This window comes from Salarias fasciatus, chromosome 5 (genome assembly GCF_902148845.1).
Source record: "Salarias fasciatus chromosome 5, fSalaFa1.1, whole genome shotgun sequence".
Lineage (NCBI taxonomy): Eukaryota > Metazoa > Chordata > Actinopteri > Blenniiformes > Blenniidae > Salarias > Salarias fasciatus.
The window spans coordinates 17,772,010-17,788,737 of record NC_043749.1 but is presented as its reverse complement, the minus strand read 5'-3'; the positions used below and the strand labels follow the sequence as shown (position 1 = coordinate 17,788,737).

At 42.1% G+C, this 16,728-nt stretch overlaps 1 protein-coding gene across 1 annotated transcript in view; it reads left to right on the top strand.

The window, feature by feature from the left end:
- The window catches only part of snta1 (syntrophin, alpha 1), a 36,447-nt gene that overhangs the window by 12,549 nt on the left and 7,170 nt on the right, over nt 1–16,728 (top strand). The window contains exons 3-4 of the mRNA XM_030091229.1: nt 15,898–16,093; nt 16,322–16,511. Of these exons, the coding sequence (XP_029947089.1) occupies nt 15,898–16,093; nt 16,322–16,511 (386 nt within the window). The remainder of the gene's footprint in view (nt 1–15,897; nt 16,094–16,321; nt 16,512–16,728) is intronic.

Sequence of the window (16,728 nt, the reverse complement as noted above, 5' to 3'; positions counted from 1 at the left end):
GCTTTTCGGTAACAGAGATGGACAACCATTTCCAGCATGAGGTGTTAATTTTATATTGAGTATACTTTAAATTGTACAGGTGTGAATGTGAGAGTGTGTGTTTGTGTGAGACTGTCGGCTGGCCTGACCTGACTGGACTCTGCCTTCTTCCACAGTCAGTTTGGGATCGTCTCCAGGCCCCGGGATGGTTGGTTCACACTTTGTGAGAAGGATTCAGCCACAGTGGCACAGCGTACAGTGCTGCTCCATTTTATAAACTTTAATAAGTGACAAACCCCCAGTGAGGGACTCTTCACACTTGGCACCCGAAAAGGGAGAAAACTGCCATTAAAAAGTACATTTTGCTCATGCTGCTATTAAAAACTTTGTTGCTCATGATCCATGCAGTTAGGATTTTGTTTGTACATCGTGTTGGCGTTAACTTGGTGTCAACCTGCCTGTATTTCTGCAGAAATCACTCAGATATCCAACAGTACCTCATTTCCTGTGTGATGCGTTGTATGTATGTGAGGAGTGATGGATGGGGTTTTCTGCCAAGACTTTTCTGGACACTGCTGCTTCTTTCTGTCCCGTCCTTTTCATTAAGGTAGCTGTGCTGCGACTCGGTGCACATCCACATGGATTACCTAGGCTTATTCATGGAAGCTCTGTGGAGCTTTCACTTGTCCAAGCTTCTCGCTGGGATGGTACATGTTTTGAACATGTGTTGTTTTCTGTGTCAAATCGTCTGATTGCTGTTGGACAGAGTGTGAAAACATTTAAAGTTAACTTTGTTTTGGGTTACCACTGATTTTAAATGTGAAATAAGACTGAAAGCAACGTTTATTGCAGTTCTGTCAAGCATCTTTGAAACAATGAAAATGCACTCTATAAGTGAAGTTTATTTATGTGCAATAAAGTAATCTGATATTCATGAAGTCACCTGTAACATTATTTAAGTTTGCATGAGTCAGAAATCAGCCTACTTGAAAATCCAACTGTAACTCTTTAAAAACGTTTAAATCTGGTGACATGGGTTATTTCACTTAACTTCTCTTTTATTGAGTAATAACTCAAAGCAATTTGTAGTGTAGTAACTTCAGAATTATTTGTTTTAACTTAAAACATGGGCCGCACGGTGGCGCAGTGGTTAGCGCTCTTGCCTCACAACAAGAAGGTCCTGGGTTCAAATACCGGCCGGGGCTCGGGGTGGAGTTTGCATGTTCTCCCCGTGTGTGCGTGGGTTCCCTCCGGGTACTCCGGCTTCCTCCCACGGTCCAAAAACATGCATGGTAGGTTAATTGGTCACCCTAAAATTGCCCCTAGGTATGAATGCGTGGTTGTCTGTCTCTACATGTCAGCCCTGCGACAGACTGGCGACCTGTCCAGGGTGACCCCGCCTTCGCCCACAGCAGCTGGGATCGGCTCCAGCCACCCGCGACCCCGAAAGGGACCAGCGGCAGAAAATGAATGAAAAAAAACTTAAAACACTTGCAAATAAATGTCCACATTTTGGGGTTTTTTTCTTCTGTAGAACAAAAAAACAGGTTTTTGTACACACCTTCATTGAAACTGAAATGTCAAAACTTGTAGCTTCACTAGCTAAGATACTGTTGAACACAGAAATGAACGCATCACATTACGCTTTGACTGGTCATACTAAAGAACAAGATTAAAGTTATACTAAAGAACAATGAGTGGTGTAGAATGAGCAGATTCATTGCACTATCATGACAACAGGAAGGCCTGTTTCCTTTAGAGGTAAAACTCACTGGAGCTTATATTCTGTGGAACACAGCGACAGAACACAACGCACCGTAACTTGTAAGTGATCAAGCTGCACTGAACATTCATTGTTCTGGAACGTCAAGATTCTTCTGGAGGAAGACCAGCTGGTCCACATGTTGAGGAGTGAGTGTTCTCCGTTGTGCTGACACAACGCCCACTGCATTAGAGAACACTCTGCCTGCAGCAGCGCTCGCACCTGGGATACATAAGAATCTTTGGCCAGCTTGGCCAGGAGAACATACACATGACTGTTGATGCTCCACCATCGGTCATCGGTGAGTGGAAGTGAAGGGGATTCCAGATACTTACCTCTTCCTCAGCCCTGGTTTGTGCCGAATTGAGCTCCACTTTGGTGACAACAGCACCAAAGGTTTGGCCGAACAGTGCAGTCAGGGACGATGGTTTTATGGTGGAGGGCGTGGGGGGGGGGGGCATCCTACAGCTTTGGGGGGGCATCCTACAGCTTTGGGGCTTTGTCTCGAACCTTCTCAACTGCTTACATTTAAATTTTGCATTCCAGGTCTACATTTTACGCTCAAAACCTTCCCAGTGAAACTAAGGTATTCATTTTTTGATTTTTTTCTTTGCCATATTTTTGTAATACAAAGCATTCTATCAATCAGCTTAATAATCATTAGCTAAAGTAGAAGAAGTATTGATATCAAAGGAGAGACTACCTTGAGGACTGCTGTCTCTGTAGTCACTCCGCTGTATGTCTCCACTTTTTCATCCTCTGAAAGAAGTGAAGGAGCTTTCAGGAAGGGGATCGAGGGCAGATGCTGTATAGAGTGTGTGCCTCTATTTTGTGGATGTATATCTCCTCCTCAAATCTTCCCCGGAGGGCATGCTTGATTTCGGGGGTCATCAGGTCATCCTCTGGTGCGGTGGTGAAGTCGGCCAGGAGCTGGGTTTGTAGCGGAGTGATGACGGCGAGAGTAGGCATGCTGTCCTCAGACATTTTGGTTGTGGCCAGTCATGGGCTTGAGGCCCTTCACTAGGTGTTCAGCGCCAGACACATCTGCCTCACTCTGTGTAGATGTTATATTCACTGTTCCTCGCCTTTAAGGATGATGGGAACTGAGAACAGAAATCAGATGACAGGCTTTCAGTGGTCGTCTTTAACCCATGCAGCCTCCTCCGGATGGAAGCGGGAGATGTGAGCCCTCAAGTTGCTGGTACGGCTGCAGTGCTTCAGTTCATCTGGTCCAGATGGAGCTGGGTGGATTGGTTGGTTGCCACTTGCAGGTTCATCGTCCACTTTACCACTCACTCGCGGTGGCCGCTGCACGCATTTGAGAAATTGGGCACGCACATGTGACGTTCCCGTGGGATGTAATTCTTACAAAATGAAGTAATGCAAAAAATAATCAATTTTGGAAAATGGAATAATCAAGTCATACTGGTCCATAACACAATTGCAATTCATTAATCATCAATTTCATTACCATAAATACAAGAAAACAACATGTCGAAAGCATGACTTTATTCACACAATACATGAGAAGTGAATGCTGATCAGGTTTTTATTTATTATTGCTTAATTTCAACTATTGCCAGCATTTATTAATGTTTTTCGATGTGATAGTCTGTTTTCCTGATTCCTAAACTAAAGAAATACCACTTGTGCTTCTGTGCAATGTGAGTTATACATGCCGTCTATACTGTGTTTGTAGATTTGGTCGCTCAGTCTTTTTAATTGCCTGCGTCATACTTGGCATGTCGAGCTATTTTTAAATTTCATTCCCGGAGAAATGATACGGGTTTGCAGACAGATGCATGCAGTAAAACGTGAAGGTTTAAGCTGCTATAAATGTCCATGTCTCATTTATTTTATCTTTAATGGTAAGCCAGTACTTACAGTGTGCATTACCCTTTTCTTCATTTTTTTTTTGTCATATTCAGTCACACATGTGCCAAGGACTGAAAGATGACATTAGCACCGACTTCTGTTGAGCCATGTGCTCTCTCACAGTTTAAATTGCATGAATACACGTGACTACATTCGTGGCATCTTTCTTGCAGACCAACGACTTTTTTATGTGTTTGGAAATTGTCCAAACATCTGGCAAGAACAAGCAGGGTTTTTTTTTCAGGTGTGCCTGAAGTGAGATGAGGTTTGTTTGCGATCAGAGTTCGCTTAAAAACGTCTGGTCAGCATTATGAAAAAGAGCTGACCTCGTACGTAAGCTATTTGTCTTTAAACACATGAAGAGAGCTCATACTTCTCTAAATCAGATTATTTGATTAGGCAAAACCGCTTTACATGTTCAACAATTGTCTTTTATTTTACAAATATAAACACCCCATTTAAGTTCTATTTACGAGTGGCGTTCCCTCATGTGAGCCATTAAACATTCTTCACCTGATGAAAAAGCTTGGTCAATAACGCCATTCACCATTCAGATCGTGTGTGTTGTGGACCAAAGACTATTCTTCTGCAGCTCCTGCATGTTGTGCAGAAATCGATAAATTCCACAATCGCTGCTGCTTTGCAAACAACAAGGCCGCTGCTGGGCACACGGACTGTTTGCGCTGCATACTACATGTAAGTTGTAGACTGACCTTCAGCAGCAGCGTGCAGCATGGTATTTACCAACCACCTTCGCTATGGTTGTTAAGGTAGACCTTGGACACTGTGATCGCAATAATAAACCCATATTTCTCACACTACTATTAAGAGATGATAGCTTTTCAGCTTTTTCATTAGTTATATTGTGCTTTGAGGGCTAAAAATCCTTTTTCTTGTCCACAAATCAAGCTCTTCAAGAACTTGTGACTCCAGCCCCACAGGAGATATATACTATATAGTCTTTTTGAACAAGGCCAGCAGAGATATAGACTCCTGTATTATCTTCCTGCGCTGATTCAAGAATGGCTAAGTGAGTGATTTATGAAATATAATGACTTTGGGGAGAAGAGTTTAAAGCGCCTCACTGGGACTCTGCATGCTGCTGGCGCAGAGCGAGTGCTCTTCTCATACTTTGTGTGAAGTTCTCTCTGTAGTTCAGCTTCTGTGGCTCAAGCCTTCTCAGCAGCGTTATCTGTTCACATGTAATATCTTCTGAAAATAGGCCGCTCATGTATGCAAGAAACCGCTCACAGATATCCCTACCTGTCCTGCTGACCCGGAGGGCGGTCCGTGCCTTTATTTAGTCCCGCTTCACTTACAGTCAGCGCAGCGAGTGTGATTTTCTTAATTCACAGTTTCCAGGTGGAATTTCTCAGGTGGTTAGATTTTGGGCGAGCTGGATCGCTCCTGTCAGAGACATGATGGTCTGTCTTTCCGAGTATTAACTAATCTGTTCATCAGGTGGGCGGGAGCAGTAGCCTCAAGGCTCAGTGTGTGGAAGTGTTACTCCCAGCAGCCTTTTTGTTCCTTTTTCTTACATTACAGGTTTTTGATGGATTTGTTTGCCCTTGCTAGATTTTTGACAAAAATAATTTTTAGATTTGGAAACAAGTGCTCTAAATTACATTTCCTTGCTGGTGTGATTTTGTGATATCACGCCAACATGCTTTGCCATATTTGATTTTTCTTATCTGGTAGAGAATTAGAAGTTTTATTTAAGATGTAGCCTCAAAATTTTGTGCAGATATGAAGTTTGAATTTAGATGCTCATGCATGTAAACTATGCTATTAATTTTACATTTTGGTTCACACAAAATGCACATGCCTGTCAGCACCGCCACATGTGAAAACAGTAAATGTCACATGTCCAGCAACAGGACATTTGCATTCACATGTTGTTGCAACAATGATGTGCGGCTCGACTTTCATGCTTTTCTTACTTGAACCATCACCTAATGAAACACATATGTAAAACCTGTTCATTTAACAGTGTTATAGATATCTGTTGCAGAAGAACTTTCTCCTAACTAGGAGACCAATTTAGAGTCCTGGATTAGACATTAGACATGCTTGTCCCCCGCCCCCTCCCGTTTTCCTTAATATGGCCTGTCTGTCAAATTTAATTGCAAGTTGCAATGTGCATCTACATGTGGAAATATTCCAGTTTTCTATCAAATCTGGATGATTTATTGATGAGCCATTTCATGATTAGTACACATAGCAAACATGACTATGTGATCAGATTCACAACTACGTATTTTTTTCTCTTCTGGGTTTTTTCGAAATTGATTTTTTTTTTTTTTTTTTTTTTTAATAAAAACATGTCTGTAAAGTCTAGACACATTAACTCAATCAGGATTGATTCTGAGGCTGCATGCCTGATTGGTGCAGCTTCTGCTTCATAACTGCCTCCTCCTCCTCTTATGGAGCTGCACCAATGTAGCTTTTACTTTTATGACAGAATAATTATTACCTTGTATTTTTATTTCTCTTGTAGCCTGACTGAATTGTTCACCTACCCTTTATTTCTAACTCTCTCTTACGTATATACTGTATTTGTTCAATGCTCAATTAATTTTCTTCTGTTCTGCAAGTGACTTATGTAACGGTAAAGAGATAAAAGCTTTCTCGTAATATTGGATCTCCCATTATCTCGATATGAAAGTCTTTGTGAAGCTTTTCGCTTCATTGGCAGCAAACTGGAAATTAATTTAACTGGATCATTTGACTGTTGTTTGTGTGCAGGTAATTTGCTCTGTGAAGTACATCACACTGAGAGATACAACCTTTCTTTATTGTTCTTTCCTTTCATGTGAGATGAATTCATGTAGTGAATATTGAAGATTATTTTTTGACAATAATTAGTCTGTTGTTGGCTCTGGAACATATGCAAACAAAAAAAAAAAAGATGCTTAGCGTAGATGTTCAGTATAGTCAGGAAAGCTAGAAATTAATCTAACCTTTGAAAAGAGTGTATTTCTGTGGAGGAAAACTCTATTAGAATAAGTGGCATTATATTCCCCCTTTACTCTGACCTAGAAAAGGTGGTGATGCCTCTTTTTTTTCTTCTTACCTGCAGTATTCTTCACTCCCTGATGAAAAGCTTTTTAATTTAACTTTCTTATATACATCTCAAATCTGGGCCAAGCTGAACTTGAGGACACTTTTGTTTCTGTTTGCTTTAGTGCCTTCAGGTGCAGGTCTTCCCAGGACACACAAAGGTGTGTGCTGTTATTGACACTGTCGCTGGCAGTTTGTGAGAAATTAATCCCACCCATCTGGTGCCCCACTTCTTTACAGGCCCACAAAAGGAGAAAGTGGAAACATTTTGGCTTTGTTGTTGAAGGCTCATTGTGTTCCCTTCTAACAAAAGCTATTTGGATAAATCTTCTGTAGTGGAACTTGTATTGAATACGATAGTATCGTGCCAGGATGGTTTTGTGATCCTCGCTCTTTTGTTCTTGGAGGTGTTTGTAGTAAAAGGTGAGCAGCAATTTAGCTATGAAATATAAATGCTTGTAAATAAATTAGGATTATAAATCGCAATTTGTTTTTTTGTTGTCTTTCTTCCAGCTTGCATTACTCTCTTGATCTTTATAATAAATGATCTTTCCATTCTGGTGTCATTTCAGTGAATTTAGAGCATAAAGCATTTATTCTGCCTCTGCACTCAGTGAAAACTTTACCTCTTGATTTTGGGGTTGTTTAAATGTCAAGCTCATTGAAGAAGCTCCAGTGTTACATCAAGCTGCTTTGAACCATGTATTGTTTGTATTCAGTCATTTTTGTGTACAGGGAAGTTGATATCGGGTTTGACTCAGGAGAAGAAGTCAGTTTCCCCATGAACAGGTCAAAAGGTTTGAGTGTGATCAGATCACACATGTTCAATTCTTCTGCAAGTGCGTGAATTTACGTCATGTTTCAGCCTCCAGACTGTGGTCAGGGGTCACTGGGGAGCCTTAATCGTCTTTTCAGGTCCGACGCGAACGCCCTGCTCAGCACTCCGGAAGCAAATCTCAAAGCTGAAAGTGGAAAAGTTAACAAATGGGGAAAATGCAACCTCCTCAATAAAACCCACAGCTGTCTTCACCACAGTGTGACACTTCCTACGTATTCGAGTGAAAACTGATGATCCTCCTTCAGCATTCAAGTCAGCATTTGGAGAGGAGATACCTGGACTGTATGTTTTGCAGTTTTTATTTTCTAGCAAAACGCAGATAGTAGAACTGTTGGCTGCCAGACTCCTTGGAGCACACTTCCATCTGCGCTGATTTTTGGCTCGTCTTTACACTCTCACAGTCTCTTACTCGCTCTCTCATGCACCTGAGAGGTAAATTGGCACCCTGCAAGAGCCAATTTTCTTTTCTGCTCCTGACTGTCTGTAAGTCACCAACCCTGTTGCCAAAAACTGTTGACTGTAACAATGTCACCTCTTTATGTTTTTTTCTTTGTTAATTACATTTCAAATGGCTTTATTTATTCCCTTTGGGAAGTTATTCCTTGTATTCAGCCCGTTCTGTACATAAGTAACAACTAAAAAGATGTGTCAGCAACAAAGTTTGTTTCGGACATGATGTCAAAGATGTAATCAGAGCGATCTGTCCTCATCAATCAGCTTGTGCTGTAGTCTGGGTTCTGCCCTCTGTCGCTGGCCTCTGGTGTGTTTCCGTACTGTGAAACCTCTAACCCTGCAGACACAAAGCTTCGTTCCATTTTCCTTCAGAGCCACTGGCCCGTGAGGACATTGTGCTTGCACTCAGCGAGGAATGGATTAACCCGCAAAATAACATAGCTGTATAAAATCGCAGATCTCCCCTCAGCCCCTCTGTGGCGTCAAGTTTGCTGTAATAGCCCCCTTTGAACCCCTTCACCCTGATCCTGGGCCCCTGATAAATTGGCGGAGCCGCTTCAGGCAGTGTTCTCACACGACCTGCAGTTCCCTGGTTTGAACTAATGCTCAGTTCACTTTGTGCTTACACCGGCATTTTCAACATTAGAGCAAAAGAATTGAGCTAAACACACAAATATGCTGTATATGTGCTGCAGTAAATGGTGCAGACTGTAGTGTTTTGGGGATTTTTACATGAAGACAATTCACCGACACCATATGAAATGAATGATTTTGTGAAAACAGTAGCAGGAGCACCTCTGCTATTTCCGTTGTTTACAATAAACTGCGAGGATAAGGCATTCTTGAAACCCGTCATGTCCTGTGTTCGATCGGTTTAAAGCTGCTGGATTTAGATTTCATTTAAACTTTAATGGAAACGCACCAGAGTTTGCATGCAAAGGTGCTTTGCTCCACTTGTCAAGTGGACTTGATCTGTTTATTTGGTGCAGATGGCAGCATTCACACTTTCACCACTTTACACATGAAGACGAGTAATACCTGCATGCAACATGCAACATTGTGTTACATGTAAATGTTAAAAATGAAAGAAAATGCAAGAGACGCCTTTGCTGATTGCACCAAAAAAAAATGCTTTGTTCAAGTTCTTCATGAATTTTCAGGTGCACTATTTCTTTGAAATAATGTTTAGAAACTTCAATTTTAAATCCCGCAGCGTTTAGAAATTGAAGAGCTGATGTTGCCGTCCCTTCCTTTCGATCAATACAAATAAAAATAAACTGCAAACTAGGTCCAAATGTTGGGCAATGTCTGTCAGTGCATCAAATCACACTGGGAAAATATATACAGCCCCATAAATGGATAATTGAGTTTCTTTACGTTTCAGCCAGCACTGGGAAAAAAAAAAAAAAAAAGAAAAGTTTGGGCAGTAATGTCTGCAGCTGTACCTTTCATTTCACTTTGTTTTCGTCCTCTGCCAGGTCTTGTTTAAGTTTCTTTCACTTTCACTTTGTTAAATTAGGATAATTAACTCTCTTGACACACTATGCCCAGTAATCAAATCTACGCCTTGGCAGTATGTGAATTAGTTTAAAAGTCTTGCTCACTCTGCTTCCCTCCCTCTCTTACCCTCGCTCGCTCGCGCCACACCTAACGCCCCTCATGCCTGGCATGTGTCCATGATTTTAATGAGATGGGCTTTAGGAACCATGAACCTTTCTAAATCATACGGAGCAGAAGAAATCTTCTCTGGTGGACGGACGCTGCCAGTAAGAGACTCACATTAATCAGTGAGATTCTGGGAACTCCGAGTTGGAATTTAATAGTTACACATGAGTTTACAGATCACCAAGGAAGCATTGCTTTTGCACACTTGTTTTTTTGCACGTTTGCACATTTTCGTCTAAATGGACACATCTACTTGTGGGTCTGGCTGGTCAGATCAGAAGTAATTGGTATATTCATAATTCTTAAGGTGCTCTCAACCTGCATCTCCGACTACGTGGTCCTCGGCCCCCTTATGAGGACGCCAGAGACAACGGATCAGTTTGTTTCCTGCTCCCATCAAGGATGTTCCTCAACATTAATTTCTCCGACTCAACAGAAATCTTGAACTAATAGTAATAAACTAGTCAAAAAAAATGCTTAAATCATTTGCAGTGATTCATGTTAACGTACTACAATTTGCACAGTTTTGCATTGCAATGCAACATTTGTAGTTACATTAGATTATTAAATTATATACTGCTGGGAAGCTCTGCAGGTTTGGTGGACATTTCTCATGCTGTGTTTTAAAACTCCAGTGCGCTGCTATGTGTGGGGCGAACTGCTGTCTGAAGGCTCTGCCGCGCCGCCTAGTGACAGTTAAGTAGCATCTGCAACCAAGTGTCGTTCTTTACGCTGCGTGGAACTGAATGACGAAGTTCTGTCTGTCTCAGTCTCTTTGTATTTGAGACGGTACCTGGCGAGCCAGTGCACGGTTGATTGTTTGCCTGATGAAATTTGGTTTGTACATGTTGATGAAAGCCAAATGAGACTTGGTAAACTTCTCACTGTTGTTGGGTTTTTTTTCTTCCTGCCTCTGTTTGTTTGTGGTTGTGATTGGGAAATCTCTCCAGAGTGATAAAAAAAAAAAAAAACGCACGCTAAGAATTAGCATTGAATCTGTTGCATGTGCTTCTGCAGTGAGGTGTAAATGTTGTGTCTGTCTTCCTCTTTTGCGCATTCCTCTTTTCAAACACACTCCGATTTAATGACTACAAGGCCGATACAGTAATCTCATCTTTTCACTCTTACCTCAGTCAACCTCAGTGTACCCGATGGAAACATGAGGCGTTCCCTGAGTTTCATAGTTATTTATGGAGTTGTTTTTGAATCAAGACGTCTTTCCTCGCAGATGTAACAGGGGGACATTATTTTCCCAACGTGGTTTACAGCATGCTTCGGAGGTCGCCGGCTGGCCAGTGACATTCCAGCTGCTCCCACAGAAACCAGTGGTGGGGGATGGAGGGCGGCTGCTCGCTCCAGCGCATTGTTTGCTGTCCGGCAAGGTTATGAAACTGTATGACCAGCAAGCAAGAGGCATATCAGCACTGTTTACCAAGACAGCAGATGTTTTGAAGATTCAGAGAATTGATTCTACAGGGTGCAGGTGGTGGTATCCAGGGGGTGAGGAGGGGTGAAGGCGGAGGCCGAACAAGCACACTTTTAAATTTTTCAAAGTGATACTTTGACCAGAGAATTCAGATAAAAATCAGTAATAACAATTCAAAACTAGACATTGGTGAATTGAGTCAAAACTGAATTTGCTGAAATGGATGGTCAGGATTTGTGAGGTCCAGTACAAACACACACACACACACACACACACACACACACACACACACACACACACACACACACACACACACACACACACACTACAAAAGCAGTCTCATTGGCTGCCAGATAAGCTAAAGTAATAACAGTGCCATCTCAGCTAATTTTAGCCGTGTATTGAATGTGCCGCCACTGGCATTCATGGCAACATTTCTGGCTGAGCTTAGTGGTATTTTTGGTCTGTCTGTATTGCCTGTCTCACGCTTTTAAGCAATAATTCATTTCTCCTGGCCTTATTTTCCCGCCTGTCTCTCTCTCTTTCAGTCTTGTTCATTCAGTTTTTCATCTTTTCATTCTCTACTTCTCCCTCTGCTCCTTTTCTAATACTCTACTCTCAAAGCTATCGCCTCCAATTTACAGTGCTGGGCCACAGCTAAAGCCTGACATATCCAATCTGGGGAAACAGCAATCTGATGATGTCTGCATTCCTCTATTAACACTGTTGAAGAAACTCCACAAACGTAAACATCCTCTACCTGCTATAATGGCTGCATTTCCAGACTGTTCTGTGCTGCTTTTAGTGCAGCATGTAAAAGAGACAAACTCTTACATAATGACGAGTAATGAACGCTGAGAATAGAAATGTGTTTATGTGCCAGATATTTGCACCTCCAGCCATGCCTGCTCTGTCTCCTCTGACTATCGCTTGCAGAGTTTTATTATTATTAGTGTGAAGTATAGGTCTAATTTTACAGTAGAGACGTGCCACTTTTTATCTATTTAGGTGCACGGTGCTGCTATCCACAGACTCTCTCTCTAAAAAAAAAAAAACAGCTCGATGTCTTGGTATAGTTCAAAGCTCTGGAGGCACATGTGACTCTTTAGTGCCTCTCTAGTGGCTCCCTGCAGCTCTCACAAATTCAGTTCCTCTTTATTTTAATTGCACGCTTTCAAAAGCTCCAGAAGGACTTCAAAGAATGCTTCAGTGATTTGTAAACTGAAATATGTGTCATATTGCATTATGTTACCTGTACACTGCCTTCCAGTTCATAAATGCACCTCTTGGTAAACCTAATTTTACTCAAAATAAAAATGTGTTGGAGGAAAATGGTTCTATTCAGTTTGTTCAGTGTGTTGAAGTGGAGATAAGAGCAGGACAGTTATGTTTGAGAAAACTAAAACAGCTACACAGACTGAAAATGTCAAATTGTAATTGTCAAAATGTAAATTTCTGTCAGATGCTATTCTTTTGCAGACTTTTTTTTTTAAGTACCGACAATTTCGGTACCGACACTTGAACATCCAAGATGTTTTTGTTAAACAGAACATCATCTCACCCTGAGCAAAAACTCAGGGCTGACAGGCCTCCTGCCATCAGGGCGAACGTAATGTTTCATGAATGAAAATGAAATGCAATCTACAAGTGAGCCATTTTATTTTGAAAATCACAGGATTTACAGTGTCGTTTCTGTCATGACCTGTGGTTGTCCTCAGAGCAGAGCGTCGAGCTGCCTCTGGTGCTGCGAAATGGCCTCAGATCACATCCTGTGCAGCCAAGCATCCATGCATCCATAAAATGGGCATTAACTGCACATTTGCTCCAACTTAGCATTGCTAAGAGAACAAAAAAACAATCATTCCTTCAATCGCTAATATACGATTCAGCACAAGCCCAGTGCCTAATGTGCAGTTGCGAGCGAGCCCCCGGCAGACAAATCATTTAAAGCACTCCGAGAATGCTGAAGAGATAAAATCGGGCTTTATAAGCAAAGTCCATAACCTCTTTTCTTCTGAGTCTTGGGGTCTAACCTGCCTTATTAAAATTGACCGCATTGATTTTGAATGGCTATACTCCAGCAACAAGGAAGCATTTGGCTACCCTGAGGTTCAAGCATCAGCGTGTTGGCACGGGAACAAATGGACTGGAGCTCATTTCCATGAAACATTACGTATGCATGTTGACAGCTACTTCAAAGCAAGTACAGATTTCCCGCTCACTGCTCGATTTGTGCTCCCAGTGTACACAAACCTAGTGGTTTTGCCCACAGTCAGTTACGCTTTTTTTTGTCTTGTATATTGAACTGATTTTTCATAACATAAATAAAGGGAGAAGATGGAGGAAGAAGCCTTCAGTTAAGGAGAGAAACACCTTTATTATAGCCGTGCGAGATCAGTACGGTCAGACATTAAAGGCTTACTGATCATATGAAGTTTGATTTTAAGTCAGAGACTGTCAAAAGTGCAGGTTTCTTCAAAAGGAGAAATGACAGTAAGTTTTTGATGACGGCTTGTGCTACTTTTCAGACACTGCGTGACTCCGAGCAACACAGAGCCACATCATACATTACTGTGATCTTATTATGTGTGTTGCTGATCTGTGTGCAGGTTTTTGTGTAATCTCAGACTGTGGGGACGACAACTGATCAAATAAATGTGATTAAAGAGTTCAATGGGAGATATTTTGCCATTCTTCTGAATGCTTAGTTATAGATATGAGAGAAAACTCTTCAATAGTGAGACTTTTTTTTTTTCTCCAGATTTTGAAACAATCCACTTTGTGAACCAAACAGACGAGCGATCTTCTAAAAACGGGGGGGAAAAAGGAAGTTGAGAGAAAAAAGGCATTAATGGCATTATTATTTAAACAAGATAGTTTTTCAAAGAGGCTGTGGACTGAAAGGAACTCAAATTGTACTGATTCAGTTAACAACTATAAGTTGTTTTCCGCCTCGGCTGCGACTTCAGACTCTCTCTGAAATGCAGTGCAATCCCCCGATGTTGCTGCTACAGTATTTGGAAAACACTGGTCACTTTTTCCATGCGTTGCTCTGGGACTTGTCTTACTTCAGGCTGAACAACAGTTATGTGGCATTTTGTGCAGCTAAATAGAGTATCAGTGCAGTTATGTTTTTTAGTAAAGCACACAGCTTAGTCATTAAACTTACTGTGATTATTTTCAGGACTGGTAGTCAGACAGGTGATTTGATTGTAACTCTATATTACGTTGGTTGAAGCAGTTGAAAGCCGGATTGATGAATAGAGACTCCTTGGTCGTGGACTGAAGCTTGTCGTTTCTCTGTGCCAACAATCAGATAACAAGCGATCCCTCACCTTCCTCTTTCTGCTTGAGCTTCCTGTGATGGTTGTCTTCTTGTCATTTGAACCCTACGTTCACAGTGGTAACGTCTTTTTCAAGAGTCAGCTTGACACTTTTCTGCAGCTGTGTGGAATCTGCACTCAATGACTTGAATTAGCAGTCCGCACACTAAAAGCGACACTTTCTAGCAGGTTTCCCGAGAGTAGGCAGGCGTTAGAGGTGCACAGTGTTCTCTCCTAAAACACACTTCAAAGGGACATTTGTGTCTTTTTTTTTCCATCTTTAATGACAAAAATCTAACTTGCAGTAATGAATAATAACACAGTAATGAAATAAAACTAGAAACGCAGTCCCAGCCGTCGAAATGATTCACTGCCTGATGTTTTAACAGAGTAACAGTTTTGCTGGCTGGCATATGCTCTATTTTGGGTGCGGTGAAAGCCCCCCGCTCTCACTGCTGTTGTCCTGAGCAGTGACTCTTCTGCTTGCCCCTCTGGCTTAATGCCTCTTGTACTGTGCAAGAAGAGCTCTTCACACTTCCCCCGGTGAAACTAGAACTTTGCCTCCAGCCGCCCGTCTTGCCATGTCCTCTGGGCTATTTTTACTCCAGCGGCGGCGACTTGTGCTTGAAGCCATACCGCAGCCGACTGGACTGGAGCTGGAGCCATGTGTTTCCATGTGTAGGTGTGTGTGCAAAGATGTGAGTTGTAAAACTGGATTTGAAAAGATCTGTACACTTCAAAAAGACTTTAATTTAGGGCAATTAAGCCTTGAACAGGAGCTCTTTCAACATTGTAAACATAAAGATGTTTTAAATCAGCTGTAATTACACAAAAGTCATGAAATGCAAGAATTTAGTTGAGCACTGATAAAGCAAGGTAAGCTGATCCGCTGCACTAATTATCTCAATTTAATCTTGTTTGTGTCATTGTTTGGCCTCAAAGGGCATTTTAATGTGCTGTTGGTAAACAGGAAATACACACAGGTTCAAACCACCTCCCAACACGTTTGCCTTGGCACAATGTCTCAGTGTGAGACGTACAACTCTGACCTTCTGGTCAAAAGCTCGCCGTTCTAACACCCACCGCCTCAGATGGTTTCCGTAATGCTTTATACTTGTTGATAAGCCAAAGTCTTAAGATGTTACAATTTGGGTCGCGTGTTCCCCAGCGCGTCCAGCTGTGCTCAGTCACCCGTGTCATGGTGTTAGTGTACAACTGGAGGGAATTACGTCCCCTCTGTGCCTCCAGCTGATGCTCAGGAAATGCCCCCGTGTCAACGAATGCACAACTCCCATCAGGAGGATCTTAAGATAATAGAATGTCTAATGCCTCGTGTTGATATTCACCATCTTTGGAATTTGAACCTAACTTGATTGATTTCTGCATAATTTTGAAGGAAATGCTTCAACTCATTTATTCAAATGTCTTTTTCCCAAAATGTCTTTTTTTTGTGCCCCCTCTATCCCAGGGTATTTCTATCTAATTCCCTCTCCCCTGCTCTCTCCCTGTGCTGCAGTGAAGTACATCAAGGAAATGTCTGCCTTCTTTAAAAGCTCCGGGTCCCCCGGAGCGGCCCTCCCGTGGGATTCCCCCCCATCCACACCTCAGAGGGGGACCGAGTCCTCTGCTGCCGAGGCGAAGGAGCCTCGCAGCATCCCTCTGAAAATGTGCCAGGTGTCACGAAAACAGTGCCCTCCAGACACAGAAAACAGGTACTACATGGTAAAAAAAAAGGTTCCGCTTGAAGTAGTTTCATTTTGTGCATTTTAGAGAGAAAATGGTTGAGAAAGTTGATTAGTTAATAATATCAATTCATCAAATTAGTTTTATGGATTTGTGTTTATTGGAACCTTCCAGTTAACCCTCAAGCTTTATCCTTGTCTTGTCTCTCTGCCTCTCTGTCTCTCTCCCCTCCCTCCTCCTTTGATCTCATTTGTCAGGTATTTTGAGGTGGTTTCATCCAACAGAAAGAACTCGGTGTTCCTGCGGGCCAAAGACCCAGCCATGGCCCAGTCCTGGTACAACGCCATCCAGGCTGGCGCTGCCCACCTTCTACCCCGAGTCAAGGAGGAGATGAAAATCCTGCAGCCTGGCATGGAGGTCAAACATCTGGGCTGGATCACAGAGCAGGTACAGAGGACCTACTTGTGAACTGATTTAACTTGAATTTGAAGGATCTGTTCTCACTCTCGATTTGTTCTTTTCAGTTTTACGTGCTTCTGCGTCTTTTTCCTGGTTTTGCTGAGACAGATCTTCACCCCGTTGAATAATAACTCGCACCCTGTTTTAAAACTGCCTGCAGCAGCGCACACATACGAAAAGCGCATTTGCATTCACAAGGCCGCGG